The 22,707-nt window shown below is 50.5% G+C and overlaps 2 protein-coding genes across 6 annotated transcripts in view; one reads left to right on the top strand and one right to left on the bottom strand.

Moving 5' to 3' along the window:
- Nucleotides 1-297: 297 nt before the first annotated feature.
- The window catches only part of AP2B1 (adaptor related protein complex 2 subunit beta 1), an 82,661-nt gene continuing 60,251 nt past the window's right edge, over nt 298-22,707 (top strand). The window contains exons 1-6 of one of the 5 annotated variants that reach the window (XM_084493038.1): nt 298-326; nt 2,498-2,558; nt 11,466-11,523; nt 13,619-13,724; nt 14,489-14,624; nt 16,341-16,586. In XM_084493038.1, the coding sequence (XP_084349164.1) occupies nt 11,487-11,523; nt 13,619-13,724; nt 14,489-14,624; nt 16,341-16,586 (525 nt within the window). In that variant the 5' untranslated portion in view covers nt 298-326; nt 2,498-2,558; nt 11,466-11,486. Of the gene's footprint in view, nt 327-2,497; nt 2,559-8,228; nt 8,345-8,481; nt 8,495-9,698; nt 9,820-11,465; nt 11,524-13,618; nt 13,725-14,488; nt 14,625-16,340; nt 16,587-22,707 lie in introns of those variants that run through there. The other 4 variants (XM_084493041.1, XM_084493037.1, XM_084493040.1 and 1 more) reach the window with 4 other exon arrangements.
- Nucleotides 4,660-8,199, bottom strand: PEX12 (peroxisomal biogenesis factor 12). Its single transcript, XM_084493062.1, has 3 exons — nt 8,030-8,199; nt 6,600-7,144; nt 4,660-6,005 (listed from the first exon to the last, which is right to left on the bottom strand). Exons 1-3 carry the CDS (start codon nt 8,162-8,164, stop codon nt 5,606-5,608), a joined length of 1,080 nt encoding a protein of 359 aa, XP_084349188.1. The 5' UTR covers nt 8,165-8,199; the 3' UTR covers nt 4,660-5,605.

Here is a 22,707-nt window from a genome sequence, read left to right as displayed (position 1 = left end):
AGGGGTTTAGTGGGTGACATTGGCAGTAGGGTGATGGTTGGACCAGATGATCTTGAAGGACTTTTCCAACCTAAATGATTATACGAAAGCGAACAACTCCCAGCAGGGCCCGCCGCCAGCTATGGCCGCGCCGCGCCCCCCCCCCTCCACCATCGCCTCAGGCCTCTCGAGGCGGGAAACGCTGCCTCCACCCCGAGCTCCCCGAGCTCGCTTTCTATTGGCGGCCTCCCGCGTCCGTCGGTAGAATCCCGCGTCTCTATTGGCTGTTGGCCGCCGCGGGGGGCGGGACGAGGCGGGGAGCTCCGCCTGGGCGCGGCTGTGCCTGGGTGAGCGGGGCCGTGAGGGGAGCGGGGCCGGGAGGGCGGGCGCAGGGGCCGGGAGCGGGGCCGCTGCGGGGTCCGGAGGCGATGGCGGGGCCGGGAGGGGCGGTGGAAGCACGGGACGAGGTCGTGAGGGGAAGGGGACGGCGCCCGGCTGGCATCGAGGGGCTCCTCCTCGCCGCTGTGCCCGCTGCTGGCTCCCCTCGGCCTCCTGGGGTCCCAGCTGCTGGGCTGCGCGCCCAGGCTCCAGCCCGGCCCCCCTCAGCCCCCCTCAGCTCCCCTCAGCTCCCCTCAGCTTCCTTCCTCCCTCCCCTCATGGCTAAGGGTGCTGCAGCCCCATGTTATCCCACACCAGGGGTTTGGGGGGAGAAAAAATGCTCTGTGGCCGTGGACGAGTATTAAACAGAAACCAGGGCGTGCTGTGTGTGTGCTGGCAGGTCAGAGTTTGGGTTAATGCCTGCTCTGTTAACTTGTGGGGCAGAGGTGAACAGAAATGTGTCGGGGAGAAAGGGCTTATGCTGGGCCAGCTAACCCTTTGGGAAGGAGAAACGGTGCTAACAAGGTGGCACAGGCCGTGTGTGGAGAGGAGCACAGAGCCGTGCTGGTGGCACTAAGCACCACCGTGGAGCTGGGTGCAGGAGGCAGAGGTACCAAGCAGGGGATGGGTTTGTCGGTCGTGGAACAGCTGCTGCTGTCTCACCTCTGGGGATGTCGGTAATTTGTCCGAAATTCTGCCCTGTAGAAAGCCGTGTGTTCCTGAAAATAAATCCAGAAGTTGTGTGTGTGTTGCTGTTTCTTTGTTCTCTCCAGGAAAAAAAAATAAAATCCCCACACCTGGAACTGGAACTTCGCTGTTCTAGTTCCTGGCCTGGGAGCGAGCTCCTTGCTGAATGGAAATAGATTTGCCCGAAGCAATGATGAGCGAAGTATTCTCTGAACTGGTATTGCCAAGACTTTGCGTCTTTGCTCTGACCAGGGCATGATCACGTAATCTTCTCTCTGAGCTTGTTTAGGCAAAGCTCATCTGGAGCAAGCAATTTTGCTGCTGCCTGAGATGTTTTGATGCACCCTAAAAAAACAGTGGAAAAATATTATGATTTGTTAGCAGTGGTGTTTAGCAGTACAAAAACAACGTTGATTTGAAAAGTGAGCAGTGCAAATACTTGTTTGGATTCATGCATCCTAGTGCAACACCAGATTTAGCACAGAGCTTGCAGTGAGAGGGGTTTCTCGGTGTTTCTACCATGTGTGCCATGGTTTACGAACCTCCAGACACTCTGCCTCTGTGTTTTCTCCATATTGGGGAAAAAAGGCATAATGAGGCATTCCCTGGAACTCTTCACTGGAGATGGGTTTTGTTGCATGTGATGCACATGGATTTTCTGAGAGAAGGATCCTGGGAACACTTCTTCCTTTACACCCTCAGAAGGGGCTAGGCAGGGATCCCACAGCCGAGTGCAGCTCAGTACAATTTCTGGCTGTTTTACAATGATTCATCTAGTATATACAAGATGTTTCTTTTCCTTAAGCTGTGCTACAGACACCAATCTTTAGTTCTACATTGGAAATAGAATAATGTGACTCAGCTTTCAAGGTTTTTAAAACTAAATGCTGTGAAGCAGAGCAGATTCTCCAGCTGTAAGAAGTGTATATCTCTACTCGGAAAGCCCAGGAACAGTTTTGCCGCAGCAAACATGCAGATAGTGTAATGAGTTAAACTGAATTGTGATCATCTTGCCTTGATGGACCATTCAGATATCTTTAGTCTATGCTTTACTTTCAAATGACTCCTTTGATTATAGAGCAGATTGGGTTGGAAAGGACTTTAAAGATCATCTAATTGCAGCCCCCTGCCATAGGCAGGGATGCCACCCACTAGTTCAGGCTGGTCAAGGCCTCCTTGATGTCACGAGACTCGCTAAAAAGTACCTGAAAAGGTCGCCAGGAACAGAAACACACAGACTGCATGGGCAGACACAGGGTATTTTAGATTCTGCTGTTTTTTGAAATACGGCAACTTTACACCGACATCTGACTCAATAGTCAGAAGTTAGTGAGGGCTGGGTTAACCCAAACCCGTGGGACTGCATGGGGATGAAGTGCAGGAAGAAAGACAGGGCTAACTGAGCAAGTGCAGATATGGAGCTACTCTAATGCAATTTTTTATTCTCTTCCAGGTTTTGGTGACAACTTTACATCCATTTCTCTCTGCCTGTGGAGAAGGAAGCGTCTGTGGGGGTATGTACCCAGGAGTAGAGTTACAGTGAGAAGCCAAGTGCTTTCTGTTGAGGAAGTGGGGAAGCCAACTCAGTTGCTAATGTACCTGTTTTGAAGTGTCTAGGTGAGAAGTGAATGTGGCTAGATGGTCTTGAAAAGATTTGCCAAGTCAAGTTCTGACAATGATGTATTTGGCAACTCCAGGGCTACTGTTTACATTGCTGTAATTGTATTAAGCAATAGTATCATGGATTGAGGATGCTTTGTTCATGACCACAGAACTCACAATTAATATGTAAACCCAAGGGTTGGTTTAATAAAGCTGGTGGTCCTTTACAAATCTTTTTCTCGTCGATCTTTAGACCATCATTGCGTTGATAATGCAGTTAAAAAGCAGATAAAAGAGAATGATTTTGTAACCCGAATCAGCTTCAGAGCTTTGTTGTACAGCAACAAACCTGATAAGCTGATACTTAATTGACTACTGAAGACAGCCCAGTTAGAAGAAGCAGTCAAATTCAAGCTGGTATTCTGCAGCCATCTGCAGGAGCACTAAAAATCTGCCAGGTAACTGCTGAGCCTGGCACCATCGTGGGCTTAATGCCTGCTAGTCAGATAGGCATTAAAGAGCAATTTAACATTCAAAAGAGTAATTACAGCAGTTCAGAACTGTGAGGCTCAGACGTGGGTGGTTCTGCGCAGGTCTTGGAGCTGCTGTGGAGTTGGCCAGATCTCAGTTTGGCAGGGACGGCGTTGTGCAGCATGGTATGGGGGAGATGGAGGAGAAGGCTGCCAAGAGCTGACAGGAGGACATCCAGGGGCCATCTAGAGAGGGGAACAGGTATTAGTCCTGGGAGAAGGAGGGACAGAGGCCCTGGAGAAGTGTCTGTGCTGTTCAGTTAGTGAATCCTCCTGGATCACAGGGGAGGATGGCGCAGAACTTGCCGGGAGTTCTGCTCCACTGGCAGGTCAGGCTGCACCAGCCAGTATTCTGTGCCAGGTCTCTGCTCAGCTTCTCACTGAGCAACAGACAGGTAAATTGGAAAGGATAGGAAGGATCAAAGGAAAATAAACCTGTCCTGAAACTGAATTGTCAGTTTTATTTAAATGTATTTAAATGAGCATCGGTGTCAGTGGGACAACCAGGCCACATGTGATCAGGCAGGGTAAGGCTGTGCAGCAGCAATGCAGCCTCTTAGTACGGGCTGTTCACAGGAGATCTCCGTGTATGAAGCAAAACTGAGGTAGTGGGTGATGTGAATTAATACCCAGCTGTATTAAAAGTGGTATGAAATGGCAGGAAATCTTGCACCTTGACATGGTTTCTTTTTCCAAAGAGATGTGTATGCTATTGCTGGTCTTCTAAGAGAAGAGGGGTGTCTGTGGATCCTGTAACTGCTGGAGAAAGGTGGCAGTTTTTATTATTGACCCACAGTGGCAAAGGTGGAAGGGTCTGGAAGTTGTAAAGATGATATGACAAGCATAGGGGACCCACATAATTTGTCACAGTAAGTGTTTTCCAGAGCATCTTTGGGTGGATGAAAACTACTGTATTTTTTAAGGCTCTTCAATAACCGTGCTATCTTGCTCACAGGTGAGGGAGGATATTATAGATTTGTATCTTCTGAAGCACAGCTAAAATAGGGAATATTAGATCACTGGTTCAGTGGATGAAATGTTAGAGCATATCTCTTAATCTGGGAAGACCATGTACTCTGCAGCAAGCTTTGCTTCATGTTCTGTGAGCAAGGAGACCGATGTCAGGAGTAGCTAACTGCTGCTCCCTAAAGCCAAGTCTGGAAAAAAGCAGCCTTCCATCTTACAAAATCATGTGTCAGGCCAGAACCAGCCATAACATCACATGCATTGGCTTTTTTCTTCTGTTCAATGAAAGATGCTTCACTGCGATATGAGTGTGCTACATGGTTGAGACTGGAACAATCGCGACATAATCCTTAATTCAAACACAGACATTAAAGGTTCCTACCCTGCAAAATGCTAATCTTTATCCATGGTCATCATCCGCAAAGGTGGAAGCAGCTTTAGTCTGTGTTATGTAAATAGAACCACTAGCAAGCTTTTCCCAGTATCAGAAAAGAAATAAATACAGTTGGATTCTCAGTGAAGAAAGAATCTTGCTTTATAAAAGCAGACACCAACAGATTCAAAGACACATCTAACAGTTCATCAGTTGGCACAGCGCTGCTTTAATCAGGTTTGTCATTTTTCTCCCTTTGGAGAACACATACCCTCCCTCCTGCGTCCCTGTTTGTACGTACCAACCCCTGTTCCTTTAAAGAGTCAGAAGTCTTAATTTAGCACTGTTGGTAGGAATTAAGGGTGTGATGTTCTCTTTAATTCAAAGGTGAGCAGCCTGAAAACGCAGGGTGACTCCTAAGAATAGCGCGATCAGCGGAGAGGTCTGAGCCTGGCTCTTGGACAAGCCTAGTGCCAGGGCTTGCCCCAGGCATCACGAGTGCCCGGGGAGCAGCTGAGGGAGGACAAGCTCACCCAGACAGTTCTTCCTACCTAATTTTCCAGCTCATGCCCTCAAGCAGGACTTTCAACAGTGATGTTCTCTGATCTGCGTTCCTTCAGTTGGTGCACGAAGGCACTTCTGTGCCAGCTGACAGGCAGAGGCTGTCCAACCCCTCCGAAACCCTGCCACAGGAACCTTACTGAAGGTTCTGAGGGCAGCAAAGCTCCGTGCAGCCAAGTTCAGGGGAGCTTCAGAGCTGATGAGCTGTAGGGGTTCCCCTGCACTGCCTGGGGGGAGGAGGAAGAAGAGAGTGGACAGGGTAAAGGTGTTTTTAGCTTGCTTTTATAGCTCCCCACTGCTCTTGTCTGTTAGTAGCAGGCAATAAATATTAATCTCCCTACACTGAGAATGTTTTGCCCACGACAGTAACTGATGAGTGGTCCCAGTCCCAAAGAGCGATCCCCTTTTCCTATTTTCTCCCCCTCTTTGAGGAGGAGGAGGCGTGAGAGAGCGGCGCAGCGGGGTTCATCCACCGCCTTCCTTCCCAGCCAGTCCCCAGCGATGTCTCGGGCAGCACGGGGCAGTGCGTTCAGCTCTCGGGCGAGTACAGTTTGACCAGGTGCTGCAGCTCCGTGGCGTAGCCGGTGACGGGGCAGCGCTGGTGAGCCTTCACGTAGCCGTATATGCAGCGGTAGCAGAAGACAAAGCCCGACGTGGACAGGGCGGTGGCGTTGACCCGGACTTTGCAGCACAGCGGGCACAACGTCTTCAGCTTGGGTAAAAGGACCGAGCCCTCCCCGTGGTTGAGATGCAGGGGGGGCGGCGGAGTGGGCAGCGCCGTCAGGGATTTGATGGTTTCCTGGTTTTCCGAGGAGTACCACCAGTCCAGGAACTGGAGGAAGAACACGCACACGGCCAGCCCGCTGGACAGGGAGAAGGCGATGCCACCCAGCGCTCGCCTCGCCGCTGACTGCACTCGTGTTGTGATGCTGGAGCAGGGACAGAAGATAGGGAGAAATCATTATTAGTAAGGCACATCGCTGCCTGCAAGCCATGGCAAAAAGGCTCGGGGAGTAGCAGGGCACTGCTTTCTACGGCTTCTTAACGCTAAGCTGTGACACCAGCGGATCCCTTGTTTGTAATGGAAACATCTAGGATGTCTCCGATTCTCTGTGTGATAAGAAAGCTTCAAGTCTTGTTCCAACTAAACGAGGAGAGTTTGGATTGAGGGGACCCGGACCAGAGATCATTTCAGCCCTGGATCATCCCTGTGCAGAACACTGGCTGTGGTAATGACTGTGTTGCTGCTCAGAAACATCTAGTACCCAGGTTCAGTCCTCTTAGCAACATGTTGCAGCCAGCTTCCCTTAGGTAAGGACTGAACAGATGGGGTGCCAAGAAAAAAAACCAAGGCACTTTTATTACCACAAAAGGCTGTGATGCTAATCTCTGCTACCTGTTTGCTTGTTTACACTAATCGTGTTCCCTTTCGGAGCGCAAGCAAGCTTCTCCCTGAAGAGTTTCTGCAGAACAAGACGCTTCCACCTGCAGAACCTCCTCGAACTCGACACCCCGTGCTGTACCTGTGTGCCTGCCCTGCAGTGGGCACGGGCACCTTCCTCTCCAGGCTCTGGATGTCCTCTGCAGTCAGCCTGACCAGGCGGACGCCGGCTAGCCGCAGCAGGGGCGAGTGGTGCTGCGCCTTCCCGAGGATGTAGCACAGCTGCTGGACCAGGAACCAGCCCTCCCAGCTCATGAGGACAAAGGGGTAGGCGGCGAGGAAGGCTCTGTAGAAACGCTTCCAGGAGGACGACGGGGGGTGGATGGAGTACTCGTCCTCCTCCCGGAGGCTGGCCACCAGCCTCTCCAGCTTCCCCTTCAGGTAAGGGACGAGGACGAGCAGCAGGAGGGACCGCCAGTGCTGCTTCTTGGGCAGCCCGGCGGCGGCCGGGGCTGGCCCTTGGCGGCCTCGCAGCGGTACCCGCTTCAAGCTGTAGAAGTTTTCGGAGAAGGAGGCGCTGCAGGTGGCCAGGTAGTGCTGCTGGAGCAGCAGGTCCAGGACGGCGTACGCCTCGTCGAACCAGCGCCACAGCCAGCCCAGCCGCCCGGGGTTGGACTCGGCCAGCACCTGCAGCGAGAACACGGGGCAGGGATGGAGCTGGAGGCAGCGCACGGAGTCACGGGCGCTACAGATAAATCACCGCTGTGGTTTGGGGCTGGGTGCCTCCAATTTGTGAAGCTGCCCTGCAAGCGGGGCAAAAAAGGTGAATTTTGGTGAAGGAAGGCTTGGCAGGGTGTCACACAGGGAGGCTCCAGCCTCAATATCTGTACAAGGTGATCACTCACTTTGCCTTCAGCACCCAGCACCTCTCCCTCCACATTTGGTTTGGGGCGGGGTGCCTCGAGGCTGTGAGGCTGCCTCATGAGTGGGGCAAAAAAGGTGAATTTTGGTGAAGGAGGGCTCAGCAGGGAGGCATGTAGGGAGGCTCCAACCTCGTTATCTGTACAAAGCGATCACTCATGCTGCCCTCAGCAGCCTTCAGCACCCAGCACCTCTCCTTTCACCTTTGGTTTGGTTCAGGGCTGGGTGCCTCCAGGCTGTGAGGCTGCCTCACAAGTGGGGCAAAAAAAGTGAATTTTGGTGAAGGAAGGCTCAGCAGGGTGTCACACAGGGAGGCACCAGCCTCAAGTGACCACCCTCGCTGCCCTCAGCACCCCTCAGCACCTCTCCCTCCACCTTTGGTTCTGGGCTGGGTGCCTCCAATTTGTGAAGCTGCCCCGCGATTGGGGCAAAAAAAGTGAATTTTGGTGAAGGAAGGCTCGGCAGGGTGTCACACAGAACAACACCCAGCCTCAATACCCACACAAAGCGACCACCCTCAGCCCCCTCAGCACCCCCACCCCTCCCTCCACCCCCGCAGCCCCCCCCCCCCCCCTCAGGCAGCACCCATGGGTGCCGGGGGCACCCAGCGCAGCCCCGGGGAGGATCCCCACGGACTGAGGGCGGCCTCACCTTGGCCAGGTGGCGCAGGGCAGGCCTCAGGGCGGCCGTCAGGCTCTCCTGGGCCACCGCCTCGAAGACGCTGGGCCGCTGCCCCCCGCCGCCATCGGCCGGGGGCGCCGTGAGGTGCGCGCCCAGCTCCGCCATGGCGCCCGCCCCGCCGCCGGCGGGAGGCGCTCTAGGCCCGCGCGCGGCTCCTCTCTATGGTTTTTGGGGGAGGGAGGGAGGGAGGGGGCTGCTTCTCGCGAGGCCGCCCCGCAGCTTCCGCATCCGCCCCGAGGCCACGCCCAGCACCCGCCCCCCCCCCCCCGCAGAGTGAGCGGAGCGGTGAGTGGGGGAACTGGGGAGACTGGGGGGGACTGGGAGGTACTGGGAGGGGCTGGGGGCACTGGGTAGAGGGGCTGGGGGATACTGGGAGGGGCTGAGGGGACTGGGAGGTACTGGGAGGGGATACTGGGGGATACTGGGAGATACTGGGTAGGGGGACTGGGGGATACTGGGAGGGGTACAGGGAGGGGGTATAGGGAGGGGCCGGGGGCACTGGGTAGGGGTACTGGGAGGGACTGGGAAGGGATATTGGGGGGTACTGGGAGGAACTCGAGGGGGTATAGGGAGGGGCCGGGGGTACTGGGTAGGGGTACTGGGGGGTACTGGGAGGGGCTGATGGGACTGGGAGGTACTGGGAGACTTACTGGGAAGGGATGTTGGGGGGATACTGGGGGGAATGAGAGGGTACTGGGAGGAACTGGGAGGGGGTGCAGGGAGGGGCTGGGGACGTTGGATGGGTGGACTGGGGGATACTGGGAGGGGCTGAGGGTACTGGGAAGGGGTACTGGGGGATACTGAGGCGTACTGGGGGGGATGGAGAGGGTACAGGGAGGGGCTGGAGACACTGGATAGAGGTACTGGGGGATACTGGGAAGGCCTGAGGGGACTGGGAGGTACTGGAAGACTTACTGGGAAGGGGTATTGGGGGGATACTGGGGTGTACTGGGAAGGGACACAGGCAGGGGTTGGGGACGCTGGTGGGGGTATTAGGGAGAACTGGGGGGATACTGGGAGGGGTTGGGGTGAGGAGCTGGGGGGTGCTTGTGAGATACTGGGAGGGGGTGGGGTACGGGGGGATACTGGGAGGGGCTACAGGGATAGGGTGGGGGCAAAATACCAGCAGGGGTTACTGGGAGTGGGTGGTGGCTCTGGGGAGGGACTGGGAGGGGATACTGGAATAGGGTGGGGCGATCACTGGTGGGGCACTGGGAGGGGGGTACTGGGATAGGGGGGCCATTGGGGGGGGACTGGGAGCAGGTGGAGGCACTGGGAGCGGGCACTGGGCAGGGACGGGGGATGTGCCTGCAACTGGGGGGTACTGGGAGAGCTGTGGGAGGTGCTGGGGGGGTGAGGAGGGGCGGGGGCCGGGCCCTGCTGCCTGCAGAGGATGTTGTGGGAGTGTGGAGGGACTGGGGGGGGGCACTGGGAGCACTGGGAGCACCCCAGGGCCGGGGCCTTGCTCCCAGCATGTGCTGGGCGGGCGGGGGGCTTCTCCTCGGCTTCACCCCCAGGTCTGGTGGGGCTGAGCAGGGGCCGGGACCCCCCCCCAGTGCCCGTTGGTGAGGAGAGGGTAAATGGGGTCTGGATCTTCCCGAGGAGCTTCCCTTTTCCCTGCCGTGCCCTCGGTAGTTGGCTTCTGGGGCTAAATCTCCTCCCTGTCCCTCTGAAGGGAGGGGAGGTGGGCGCCGTGCGGCTTCAGGACCCCTCCTCCTGCCTGCAGGCAGGGGCAGCAGCCAGATGCTGCGGGTTTAAAGGTCAGCGCTGAGACCAGCAGGGCTTCTTCCTTGTAGCTGAACACGATTGGCACGAGGCATGTAGTGCTGTGCCCCTTTTTCCCTGGGTTTCTCAGTCACCTGCTCCTTTGGTCGCTGTGAAATGAATTCGGGGTGACCCAGGTGGGTGGCTCAGAGCCACCAGGAGCAGGAGGAACACCCCCAGAGCCTCCCCCAGGTGGTTTGCTCAGCCAGCATGGCAGGAAAGGAGGAAAAAAATGAGCAGAGAAGGAGAAGGGAGATAAAAACCCAGTCCTGGTGCCTGGTTAGGGGACGTGAGGGCCCAGGAGCTGCGGGGAGCTGGGCTCAGCCACAGCTTGCTTCTCCTCTGCCTGCTCAAGGAGGCCACTGGAGGTCTTTGGCATTCCCTCAGCTCCTGGGGGTTCAACTTCTGGTCAGGAAAAGGGTGGCGGTGGTGGCAGGGCTGGTAAAGGGATGGGGAAAGGAAGGGAAGCGCCAGGGAACAGCGAGCTGGTTGTGCGGCTGGGTGTCGGGGCTCACAGCCACGCTCGTCCTCTGGGTGCTGAGCCATCAAATCTGAGTGGTAAGCAGGGAAAACATGACTCGTTGCTTTGCTGGTGGTGTTTGAGGTCGTAGAGGTACATACAAGAGGAAGGGAATTGGGCAAAAAGTAGAAAAAGAAGGGGAAAATAGGAAAAAGCCCCGTTTGGATGTGGTGAGGGTCGCGGGCCCGCGGCGCTCAGGCAGATTGTGGCGTGGGGAGCAGCACGCTGCACACCCCCTGCTTGTTTTTCAGGCAGCGCCTGAGAATTGTTTGAGTCATGTTTGTTAGGAGCTGGCAGCCGCCAGAAGAAGTGCTGGCTCGCCACATGCGTTTGGGTGTGATGCGCCCAGCGTTTGTTTTCGTGGAGCTGCTGGGGCCGATCTTGGAGCTCTGTTAAGCGCCCGCTGGCCCAGCGGTGTTTTTTTGGTCCATAAATGTGCAGGGCAGCCCCGAAATCACAGGCTTGTGTGCCTGGCGGAGGTGGGATGGAAGGTCTTGGCAGAGGGATTTCAATTTCAAGCTCGAGAGAGCTGAAAAGTGAAGGCTTTGCTTCGCAACGAAACTGCCGGCTGTTCGGCAGGGTTTAGGAAGACCAAAAGTAGGAAATGAAATGAAGGAGCCTCGGGGGAGGCGTTGCAGAAGGGTTAATGGCTCTTCCCATCGAGGTGCAGCCTGGAGCTGTATCGTTAGGGGGAGTTGGCAGGTCCCTTTGTCTCAAACTTCCACTTCTGGCTTCAAACGGGCAGTGCTTTTTTTGGAAAACAAAATTGTGTACCTGGGGGAAAGACAAGTGCAGCGCGTGTCAAGATCTGCTGAGTGCAGGCAGTTAAATGCTCCATCTGAGGATGGAAAGGAAGTTTTTAAAAGCCTCTCACTGACTTTTCCAGCTTGTTGCGTTGTGTTTTCACTGACATTGTCCGTGTGAGCCCTCCACGTCCCTGGGTTTGCCGAATAACCCCAGCAGCAGGTGCAGGATGAAGGCTGTGTGTGCGTGCACGTGGGGCGTTTGTTCCTTCCCACACATCGTTTTCTCACCGATCCGTTGTTCCTCCGAGTTTCTGGGTTGCAAACTGGCTGCTGCCATCTCTGCTGTTTGACTCTTCCTTTACGCTTTTATTTTCAGGTGTCTCAAGGAGCTGGAACCATGACGGACTCCAAGTACTTCACGACCAATAAAAAAGGTGAGCGTGGAGCAGGAGCAGAGCACTGGAGGTGGTGGCTGGCTATTTTTTACTCGGCTCCTTTAACTGCGTGCAGAAGAACTTGTGCCTTTCTGTTAGCTCTGCCCCTGATTCTCGTCTTAATCACCCAGGGAGCAACTTCCGAAGTAGGTCACATGGTGGTAAAAGACAAAAGTGGTGTAATACACAGCTCTGTGATGCACCAAGTGACCCAAATTGTTGTTTTTTCAAGGATCAGAGAGCAAAACAGTGGGATATGTGTACAGGTATGGTCAGAAACAGAGGTTTGGTTGTAGGCTGAGAAGCTCAGGACCGAGGATGGTTGTTCAGATGGGCATCATGGGATAAAGTTGATGGAGAGAGATTAATATTTCAGGTGAAAGCATGCATCTCTGCATCAAGCTGACGCAGATAATGGAGGTTTTCTGCTGCTTCTTCCTTCAAAGTTGCAGTGAAATACGTTTGTTTTCCACGTGCTCCTTTTAACACTCACTGGGCTTTGCTGTGTGCGTGGTGGTCATCTCTCCTCTGGGCAAACAGCAGCAGTTAAAAACTGGAAGGGATCCCTGGGGCTGTTTCACCCATTCACCTCCCCAGGGCAGGACTTTGTTTGCTGGAACAGTCCCAGGCAGATGCTTTTTTTTTTTTTTTTTTTTTCTTTTCCCGACACGTTCTCAAACAAAACATTGTTTATCCTAGCTCTGCCTGGCTGCAATTTAAGCCTGATGTTGCTCATCCCTTCTCTGGGAGATGTGGAAATGGTTCACATTAACCTCTCCTTTCCGGAACGGCTGAGTGTTTCTAGTGAATGCTCGCTAGTGAAAAAACCACAGTGCTGATCCGTTTCTGAGCTCATACCGAAGCGTAATGAAACAAAATAAGCAAATGCAGTTTGCTTCGTTCTGAGGAGCGCCTCTGGCTGTAAGTTCAGCGCTGAAGCATCAGCTGTGTTTTTCTGAGATGCCTGCAAGAGGCCAGGGCACGCCGGGTGAGCTCTGGTGAGCAAGCTGCTGCTCAGCTCCGGGGCGTGATCTCGGTGTGAGTGATGCTGGCGTCTCATGCTCAGGCAGGAGATGCTACAAGTGGTCACTGCCCTCTTCACACAAAGCTGTAACTTCTGTTCGGTGTGAAGTACACGGTCTTCTTGTGCCAGGCTCTTTAGTAATTAGTGCTGCTGCTCTGACAGAATGGCACTGGTGTGTAGGAATCGAAGGCTAGGGGCTAGGAGGTATTTTGTCAGAGATGTTTTGATATTTGTAGTGAACGTGCCCTCCTCAGCCTGTAATTTCTAGTGGCAGTGCTGCTCGCTGTCCTTGCTGGGAAAGGAGCGTTACCCGTCTCGCACCGCTTGCTGTGTCTGGAGCAGGCCTGATAAGCTGCTTTCTGCATGCATTACCCTGTTTTGCAAACTTGCTGTGCTGCTTTGGTGATCCAGCCTGAGCTGCCTCCCCATGCAGCGCTATCTGGAAGAACTGCCATCATGCCAAGGCTGCTCTGGTGACCTCGGCATTGGGGCAGGCTGTACTTACTTGCTGCTTTTCTTAGCAAGAGCTCTGTCCTTCTTGCCCAGGAGGAATTTATTCCACTGGACTAAATTTGTGCTTTCCCATCTCTGTGTATCATGGCAGTTGTGCTACACTGCAATCTTGTTCTGCTCTTTTCTCACTGCCCCTGCAGGAAGCAAGTGCTGATGGGCAAAACTTAAAAAGTCTGGGCTAAATTCCTAGCTAAGTTTGTTTTTTCTTGCAGGCACGATTCTGGCGTCTCCAAATATCTTCTCATTCTGGTTATATAATGGTTGCCTCTGAGAAACAGATGCTACAGGGATGTGATTTCATGTTCTGAAAGTGGGAGAGCTGCAACGTGCAGTGTGGTTCTTGTTAACGGCTTTCTCATTAGCAAGGTGTAGCCCGTGTCATTCTGAGTGTTGCAGGTTGTTTCTTGTTGCACCGTGTTCCCCATGAAGTCTGACAGCTTCCACGTGCGTTGGGTTTATGGGAACAACAGGCCAGAAGAATAAAAAGTCACTCTCAGGCTCTCTCTAAAGCCAACCCTCTTTCTTCTCCCAAGAACCTCAATCTGTTTTTTTTTCCAGGAGAGATCTTTGAACTGAAGGCTGAACTCAATAATGAAAAGAAAGAGAAGAGGAAAGAAGCTGTAAAGAAGGTTATTGCAGCCATGACTGTGGGGAAGGATGTCAGGTAACAGCAAACTTCACCTGTAGCAGCTCTGGGTCTGCTGGACCTCAGTCAGGAGCACCAGGCACACATCTCTGTCAGAGGCTTCATGGCAGTGTGGTGTGTTGCCACAGAAATTAAGATAAGATTGCAAATGTAGAGCTATGACTTCATCTAAGGATGGAGGAACAGATAAACCGGAGGGAAGAAAAAGTAATCTTTTTGTCCGCAACACTTGACCTTCATGTTTAGATCTCTACATCATCCTTAGAGCTGCAGATGTCCTTGTGTAACTTTCTGCTTTCTTCTGCAGTGCTGTTTAGAGGCTGACACTTGATATTTGAGTGAAACTCAGCTTATCGGTGTTTAATCTCCTAACCTCTTAAGGGTTTACCAGCTTCTTTGTAAATGTCTTGCATTACCAAAACATTTTACCAAAGCATCCGTTTTTCTTGTTGGTTAATTCCCAGGCCTGGCATGGTAAAGTCTTCTTGTTTGGTGAAATCCCTAATTAAAACACTTGAAAACTGATGCCTTTTTTTTTTTTTTTTTTTTTTTTTTTTTTTTTTTTAAACCTGTTCCAGACACTGATCTGGTTAAAACCCATAAAAAAAAAATTATTAAACTGTTATAAAACTGTTTTGGGAGGGACGTGACCTGTCATTAGACTGCACAATAATTAGAGTTGAACTTGTTTTCTTGGCTTCCTTGGTGTTGTTGCTATCCCTTTGCATACTGTGTGATCTCACTGCTTATTCTCTGTTCTTGCTTATCTCTTGTCTATCCAGCTCGCTCTTTCCCGACGTTGTGAACTGCATGCAGACTGACAACTTGGAGTTAAAGAAGCTGGTGTACCTGTACCTGATGAACTATGCCAAAAGTCAGCCAGATATGGCCATTATGGCTGTCAACAGCTTTGTGAAGGTAACTTGTTCCCACAGCTCATCAGAAAGCAGCTCAGCACAGTGATTGTCACCATTTATCCTTTGCCCTTTAGCCTTTCTGAGCTGTTGTTGACCTCAGCTTTTGGACCAGAGTCTCTGCTTGGGGAGGTACACATAGGGTAGTAGGAAATAAGGAGTTGACAAATCTGGGGCCTTTCACTTGCTGCCTCTACTTATTGCAGAGGAGATGGTTTAAGTGCTGCAGAAAGTGGCTATGAGGGAGCAAGCTCCAGGAAAAGCTGCTTCTATCATTTTGCTAATCATCATTGAAGACCACCTGCTGTCACTGGATGGCAGGATAGATATTTTTCATCTTCCAGCCTTTGTAGTAGCTCTGTCATACAGATATGTATTTTTTTGTATGTCTCAGCTGTGCACAGTATAGAAAACCGTTATCTGTGGTGAAAATGAAAGGCAGTTCAATGGAAAATAACAGCCTGATTGTAGTGTTGCCTTTAGTTCTGTTGTCAAGTTGCCTCTCCTTATCTAGGAAATGTTATTTCAGTCTCATGTTATGTAAGTTAAAACCTGGCACTTAGAAAAACTTTGAGGCTCCTCCTGAAGCATTACAAAATTCCAGAAACTGGGGAATCTGGTTGTGATTTGAGTTTCTAGTATGTGTGAGGCTGAAAGGTGAGAGGAGCTAGGCTGAGAGCAGGCCTGTTCTGGCCAGGGATGATGTCCCTACCTCCCTCTGCAGGCTCTTGGAAGGAATGTTGTTGTCTGGCATACCCTGAAAGCGTAATTCTGTTAGAACAGGCTAACAAACATATCTGATTTCTATTTTGGCAAGCTGAGGGACAAGTGTTTGTAAAGAGAAAGTGTTGTGCTAGTCTGCCCTAGTTCAGTGATTCGCGTCAGGTTCCCAGTTCAGGGTGGTAAGAGATGTCACTTCTCTTGTGTGCTTTGAAACTGATGCCTCTGGATATGTTTCAGCTACAGGATGTTAAAACAGTGAAAGGTAAGTTTGCCTTGCTCTTTTGTAGGTCATTTTGCATCCATCCTATTATAAGGTGAATATGGAGTAGTGTTGCTCAGAGATGTGGATGGATTGGGTGGGGTAGGCTAAGAGATTAGCTGTAAAACCTACTGAATTTTTAAAGTTGTGTGGAAAACTATGCAGGTTTGAAATTCAGTCGTCTCATCAGAAAAGTGCTTCTAGCCTAGCCTTTGCCTGGTGCTTCTTTCCTTGCAAATGTAAGGGATGCTTACGTCTAAGCCTGATGGCTTGTGAAAAACAGGCCTTGCTGACTGTTCTGTTAAGTTTCATTGTTGACTTTTCCCATTATATTATCTTGCTCCTTTAAAACAGTAAGGCTGGAAACCAATATTGTATTTTATTCTGAAAGAAGCCTGTGGATGGTGAGAGATCCCTTTCCAGCACAGCTGGACTTTAGATTTGGCTGTTAAATCATGTTGAAGGAGGCTTTGCTTGGGGAGAAACAAGGGACACAGATCACAATTTTACTTTTTTGCAAGCTATCATAGCCTGAAAACATTCTGAGATGGTACAGAACATTTCTGTGAACCAGTAAGTTCCACCTTTTGTCCCCGCACTGAATTCACTGCCTTTTTTAGCACTTAATCAGAGAGAATGGCTTTTGTTTGAAATAAGAACAGCACGGTTCTGACCAGAGGTAAGACATTAGTGGCTAGTGGCACAGATTTGATGACTTTGTGTTCTGCCTGCCTGCAGGACTGTGAAGACCCAAACCCTCTCATCCGTGCCCTGGCTGTCCGTACGATGGGATGCATCAGGGTGGACAAGATCACAGAGTATTTGTGCGAGCCTCTTCGCAAGTGTCTGAAGGATGAAGACCCTTACGTTCGAAAGACTGCCGCTGTCTGCGTGGCGAAGCTGCATGACATCAATGCCCAGATGGTGGAGGACCAGGGCTTTCTGGATTCTCTGCGTGACCTGATTGCAGACTCCAATCCCATGGTAATGTACCCGTACTTCCCATGCACTGCCTGAGTTTGGAACAGGCAGATAATCAGGAGTTTGAAGGCTTTTTAATTGCAGCTGATGCACCGTGAGGAATGCATTGATTAGAGAAACACTGCTTAGGAAAATAGGACGTGGCTTCTGTTCTTAGGTCTGTTGGGGCTTTTGTCTGTTTTACCTGTCTTAAGTACTGCAGCAAGTTTAACCTCCTGGTCAAATGACTCAGAAAAACAGGGTGAGAAATATTCTTTTGGAGGCTGCTACTTTGGCTACAGCCCCTGGCTGTTGCCTTCTGCAGGCTTTGGCTCTTGGATTGAGAGAGTAGATGAATTCACTCACTAATCCAGATAAATCCACTGGCCTGTAATGAGTGAAGGGAATTGCTGCTTATGTTTTCAATGAAGTTAAATGAATTGCCAGAGAAGAGGTGGAGGTCAAGACCAAGAATTTCACAGGGGTAACTTACCAGCTAAATCTTGTTTTCACGGATAAGTGTCTATTTGCATATAAGCATTTTACGCTTATTTTGCAATTAAAAGATGGTGGACAATGGACTGAAGTGCCCCGATGCATAATCCTTTCATTCAGTGTGTTTTTCCTGTGATTTGCCAGAATTCAGTGAGCATACTGCTAACATTCTGATTCTACCAAGAGGGAAAACTTCTAAGATTTGGTTTAACTCAGAGTTTTAGGAAGTGACTGCTTTTTTAAGCTCTTCTAGAGTACAGATCTGATGGTCTCTGCTTAAAGACATCATTTCACATCATGAGGGTGGGCCTAACAACTCATTCTATGCTGCATGAATCAAACCATGTAAAGCAACGTGCTGTCTTGCTATAGCTATCTTTGGGCAGCTCTGGCTGAATCCAGTGTGGGTGGTGAGGTACCACCCCCTGCAGTAGAGAGCGAAGGCTGCTGTCTGCGTTTCTTATGGCTTCTTAGAAATAAAACCAAAGGTGTCTGGCTTTCACAGGCACAAGTCCGTGAGCAGTGGTGCATACCAGAAGATAGAGGTGCCTATTACTGCTGGTATCAGTCTCTTTTACAAGCTCTTCTCTTTTCATGCCTCCCCGAATTTATTATGCCAGGCTTCTGCATGAATACTGATGACTACTTGAAGATGCTCTCTCTGTCTTGGTAATTTTGAGCCATAAGGAGAACACCTGCTTTTTATGAATTTGATATTGAGAGTGCCTTACAGCCTCTGAAGGTACTTGATTGGGCTGCTTTAACTCCACTTAAATACTGGCCCCGACCTTTACTGGTTCACGGGCCGTGATGGAGAGCTGTGGGCAGGCATACAACCTGCTTGTTTCCTAGCCTTGGTTCCAGCTTTCTAATTTCCTTCTCCTGATTCCAGCCACATGGATGTGAGTTGAGGAGCTCAGACTGAAGTGCTGCAGTCCTTAAGGAGAAATGAATAAGGTTTTGCTTACCCTTTCTGCTCGTTGATCTCTGTGGAACTGTTTTGGTAAATGAAGCAGTGGCTGTTAGGAGAGAACCGATGTATATTTCGCAAGCACATTAACTGAACGCTGACTGAAATGAATGGAGAGAAAGGGAGAAATACCAAAGGGCAGTATATGCTTCATTTGATAAATAAACCAGCAAAAGTAGCGTAGGGATTCCTAATCAAACATCAGTACAACTAATGAGCTCCCTGGTGGTAATGAAGATGGTCTGGGACAGAAAATCTTTGCAGCTGGAACTCTGCAGGACCTGTATCATACCTACCTGCTTGCCCTGAAGCTGAGGATTCACAGCAGGAGAACACAATTTGGAGGAGCGATGGTGAGGAAGGAGGGAGGCCTGTGCTGTGTTTTCAGATCTTCCCATGCACTGGGAAGATTGTGTGACCAGCTTCCCAGGCAGACAGGGCATTCATTATGTTCTCGCTTTTTAAGCGTGCATGGGGAGAGATTTTTATCAGTTTTGGGGCCCTTATAGATGCTGACTTAACGCAGTATTTAATTTGGTTACAACTTTTAGTAGATACAGATATTCCTTCGAGTTAAATTTGCTGCTTTGGTCTCCTTTGTGCCTCTAGCACAGTTGCTCCCCCAAGCACAGGAGTTATCCATGCCTAATTAAGTTCATCTTCTTAGTCAAGCTATCCAGCTCATTCCTGCTTTCTCCATGTGAAACTCAAGTGGGGGTTTGCTTGCCAAATAAATTATGTTTATGTGCAAGCTGGTATTTATCAAGGTATTACTCCATGTGGAAATCAGGTGGAATGCAGCCCTGCTTGGAGGCTTCTGTTAAGTAAAAAATGTATCAGTATCAGATCTCAAAAGAAAGATTAATGAAAAGAATGGTACAGATACATCCATCCTTGTGGCATATTCGTCTGTAAATGATGCCTCTCATTTATTGCAAGTTGTTAGCTAAACTCATTCATGTTTTTGTTATTTTAAATGCTTCTCTTCTTTGACATCTGGTGGAAACAGGCACATCAGACGTTTAATGAAGCAGAATGTTTTTAGACGGGAAATCCACACTTGCTCTGTCCTCTGAAAAATGAGGGTTTTTAGTAGGAGCTAAAAAAACCTCCTGTTGAAAAATAGTCCTCAAGAAGGTTTTTAGTCCTCTCCTGTAACTGGCTGCCTCTAGCACGTGAGCAGGCACTCGCTGCTCAAGCTGGGTGCTGTGCAGAATAACAGCTCCATCTGTGGCTTGTGATTGTGCAGGGATCAGTGTGTGAGCTCAAATCACCCTCCTCACAGAGGTGGCTGATGCTATGTTGGAGGTGACCTTGTCAGAAACACTCTTTTCATGTTTTTGGAACTAGCAGTTTATTATCACAGAATCACACAAAAAAAAGGGACTGGGGATATTCAGGGCTGTCGAGGTGCTTCCTTGAAGAGGTGCAGGGCCAAATCCTTGCAGATGAGCTTGCTGTAGCTGTGATTCAAGGACTGGCACCTGAGCCTGGTAGTTCACTGCCTGCTTCTGCAGCATCCCTGTGGTAGCTTTGCTGCTTCTCCTGAGTGAATTAATGCAGACTCTAATCACGTCTGTATGCTATGGGTATATATGGCGAGCTACCATATGGGTTGGTGGCTTACTGCGTTTCAGCTGAGTACCCGAGATGTCTCTTTCTGTGGGCAGTGGGCCAGGAACACGTACAGTGACGTGGTTCAGTTACTGCGTGGTTACACTGCAGAAGTCTGATTAGGGATGGAGTCTTTAATCTCATTTTGCATGTGGGCCTAAATTGGTGGGGGCTGCCCTTTGTCACTTGGCATCCTGCTGAAGAGTTTCCCTTCACAGGGTGAATCCTTGCTTCTTCCAGATGTGTCTCAGGGCAAACACCTTCCCTTCACTGCTCAGTGTCTCCTCGTGTGAAGCTCAGCAGAACCAGGTCGGAAAGAATATAAAGCTAGGGCCTGGACTTAAGTGCTCTTGGACTTGCTCCATCCTAAGGGCTTTTCTTGCTGGTGGCTTTGGTATAGTTCAATCCGGACAGCCTGTGCTTCCCCTGATCCTCACGTTGCTCTAACAGAACAGTTTGAGGAGGACACCCCAGGATTTGTGTGTTCTCACACAGGATGGCAGATTTCTGCCCAATGCTGTTCACACCCAGCGTTAGCAGATGATAGTGAAGTGAGAGGGGTAGCTCTCTGATGTGGCTGTTTATGGCCAGGGGCTCTCTGAAGTATTTTGGAAGACAAACTTATTTTTTTTCATCCTGGTGTTTTGTTCTGACACTTGTGCATCGGACCCAGTGACTGATTGCCTGTCGTTAGAACACTGCGAGCTCTGAGCCCTGGTGATGGAGAACAGGACCACGAGATGGCAGCAGCTTAAAACAGAACCCAAGCTGTTTATAGTTGGACACCTTATTTTGTAACTAGTTCCCTTCTGGCTTTTATCACTGTGCTTCTTGTTTTTGCCCAGGAATGTAAATATTAGCAGAGAAACATAAGAGGAAATCCATCTTAAGCCTTACTGGTCTTTTAATATCTGAATGGAACAACATTTCCCTCTCCAAACACTTTAAATCCTTGACCTCCTAGGGTAACTATTAACCCGTGGAATGATTTTCTTGTCAATCTGTGTTCTCCATGAGGCTTCAGTTTGGTTGGTGTCACCTTCTCCCAGTTCTCTGGGTGCTGTTGGATTTCTAATTCCTTGTTGCATTTCTTCTCATTTTCTGCCTTGTCACCGTGATGCCCTGGATCGCAGCTTTCACAGGTGTGGCTGTTCTGCTCCTGTGTTTTCCTGGGCTGTGTGGACACACCACTTACTTGTTGTCCAGGAGCATGTCATGTTTTCCACCATCTGTGCATCCCCAGAACTTATTGGCGAAACACTGCTGTGAATCCATACGAAGTAAACTGAGATCACAAAACAAGCTGATTAGCAGAGGCACCGTGTGTGTAGAATACACTTGCTCTTTTGTTGTGCTTCTCTTTTTGCCTTTAGCGTTTAATAACACGCAGCAAGAAGGGAATCTTATCGAGCCCTGGCAACCAGAGGAGACGAGGTTCCTCTTGATTTAGTCACAATCCCCTCTAGCAGCATCAAGTTTTGGACTAGGCTGAAAACCCATTGATCTGTATCACGGTGTTCTCTTCCTCTCCTGCTGTGACTGCAAGCCCTGTAGGTTCCTGCTCTGCCAACCAGAACTTCAGGTGTACGCTTGGGCTTCCTGGAAGACTTTATGGAGGAAGAGTTCTTTCTCCTGCTGTTTATATTCTTTCTTTTCTCCTGTTACTGGCAAGCTGCGTGTCCCTCTGGGGCCGGGTCTGAGGTATGGGCCTGTTCAGGAACAGAGGCAGCTTTTACCTCCTGGGCTGTCCTCTGCTGTGTGCTTTGCAGGAATTTTATTCCTCTTTTTGTAATAAAGCTGAGAAATTAACCCCTTGCCAAGAAGCTGGTGGTGGTCCTCTGAGTCCCAACAGGGTTTTGTGGGAAGCAGAGTTTGGGATGTGGGACTCTTCTTGTCTGACTGGGGGTGGAACACCACCTTTTTCACAGGCACAGGAGAGCTTTTGTCTCTTGGGGAAACTTGGACTTCTCACAGCTCTATTTTTTTTCCCTCTTCAGCTGATGTTTTATGTAGTGCCAAGAGTGAACCGCTGCTCCCAGATGACTTTGAGATTCCTGCTTGTGAGAGCTGTAAGGACTGGGAAATTCACACTAGTGTGGAGCTGAACCCTGCTGGGAGCTGTGGGCTGTGCAGCATGTCAGCAGCCTGGGGCTGCCCCCAGGACACCCTGCCTGCCTCGCTGGGCGCAGCGTTTCTCTTCTTTTCAGCCTGGGTGTTGCAGTGAGGGCTGTCTCCTGGTGCCGCTCCTATGTGTAGGTTGTGGTGTGGTTTTTAAACATTTGTGGTGCTAGTGGAGCTAATATTTCCTTCTGGGAGACACCTCACGGTGTTGGCAGGCATCAGTAGGTGCAATTGTTGACCCAGTGTTGCGTGTATTAGTCGATGAGAACACTGCTTAGGGGCTAATTAAGTTGAGTGGCTCCACACTGGGGCTTTTTATAGGGTGCTCCTGCTGTTTACCTGAGGCTACTTGGGAGGGAGAGTAACGCTTTCTGCAGAGAAGCCAGACAGTAGCAAGCTGGAAATGAAATAGGGCCGGGTTGCAGAGCAGCGTGTACAAAACAGTGTTTTTCTCTTCCTTTTGGGTGCCCTCGCTCTGGCAGAGATGCGACAACGTTGTTTAATAACGCATGAATTTCCATGACTGCACCGAGTCTGTCCTCACAGACCCCTCGTTTATAAAGCCTAATTGACAAACTCATCCCTCACAGCTTGTCTCCTTGCAGTTGCTGCTGCCAGTGTGTCTAACTTCCAAAGTGTTGGTCTTGTTGATTAGACCCTTCCAGGATTTCTGGTATCAGTTAGGGTGCTGGGGAATTCTGTCGATGTGTGCCTAGATGTTAGGTTTTCCATCAGAACAGACACTCCTAGCTATTGACAAGCACAAAGCACTGCAGCTATGATGTTTTGTTACCCCCCAGTTCTCCCTCCTTTCATGGCTAATTAAAGTTTTTGTTGATGTTGGGCTGGTGGCTCCCTTCTAAGAAGGCTGCTTGGTTGAGAGGGACCCCTGTTTGCCACTGGATGGTGCCAGTGAGAACCTCTGCAAGGGAAATTGCCAAAGGA

The sequence above is a fragment of the Aythya ferina genome (genome assembly GCF_964211825.1).
Source record: "Aythya ferina genome assembly, chromosome: 19".
Lineage (NCBI taxonomy): Eukaryota > Metazoa > Chordata > Aves > Anseriformes > Anatidae > Aythya > Aythya ferina.
The sequence above is the reverse complement of the archived record's forward strand: the minus strand, read 5'-3'. Positions and strand labels throughout refer to the sequence as shown.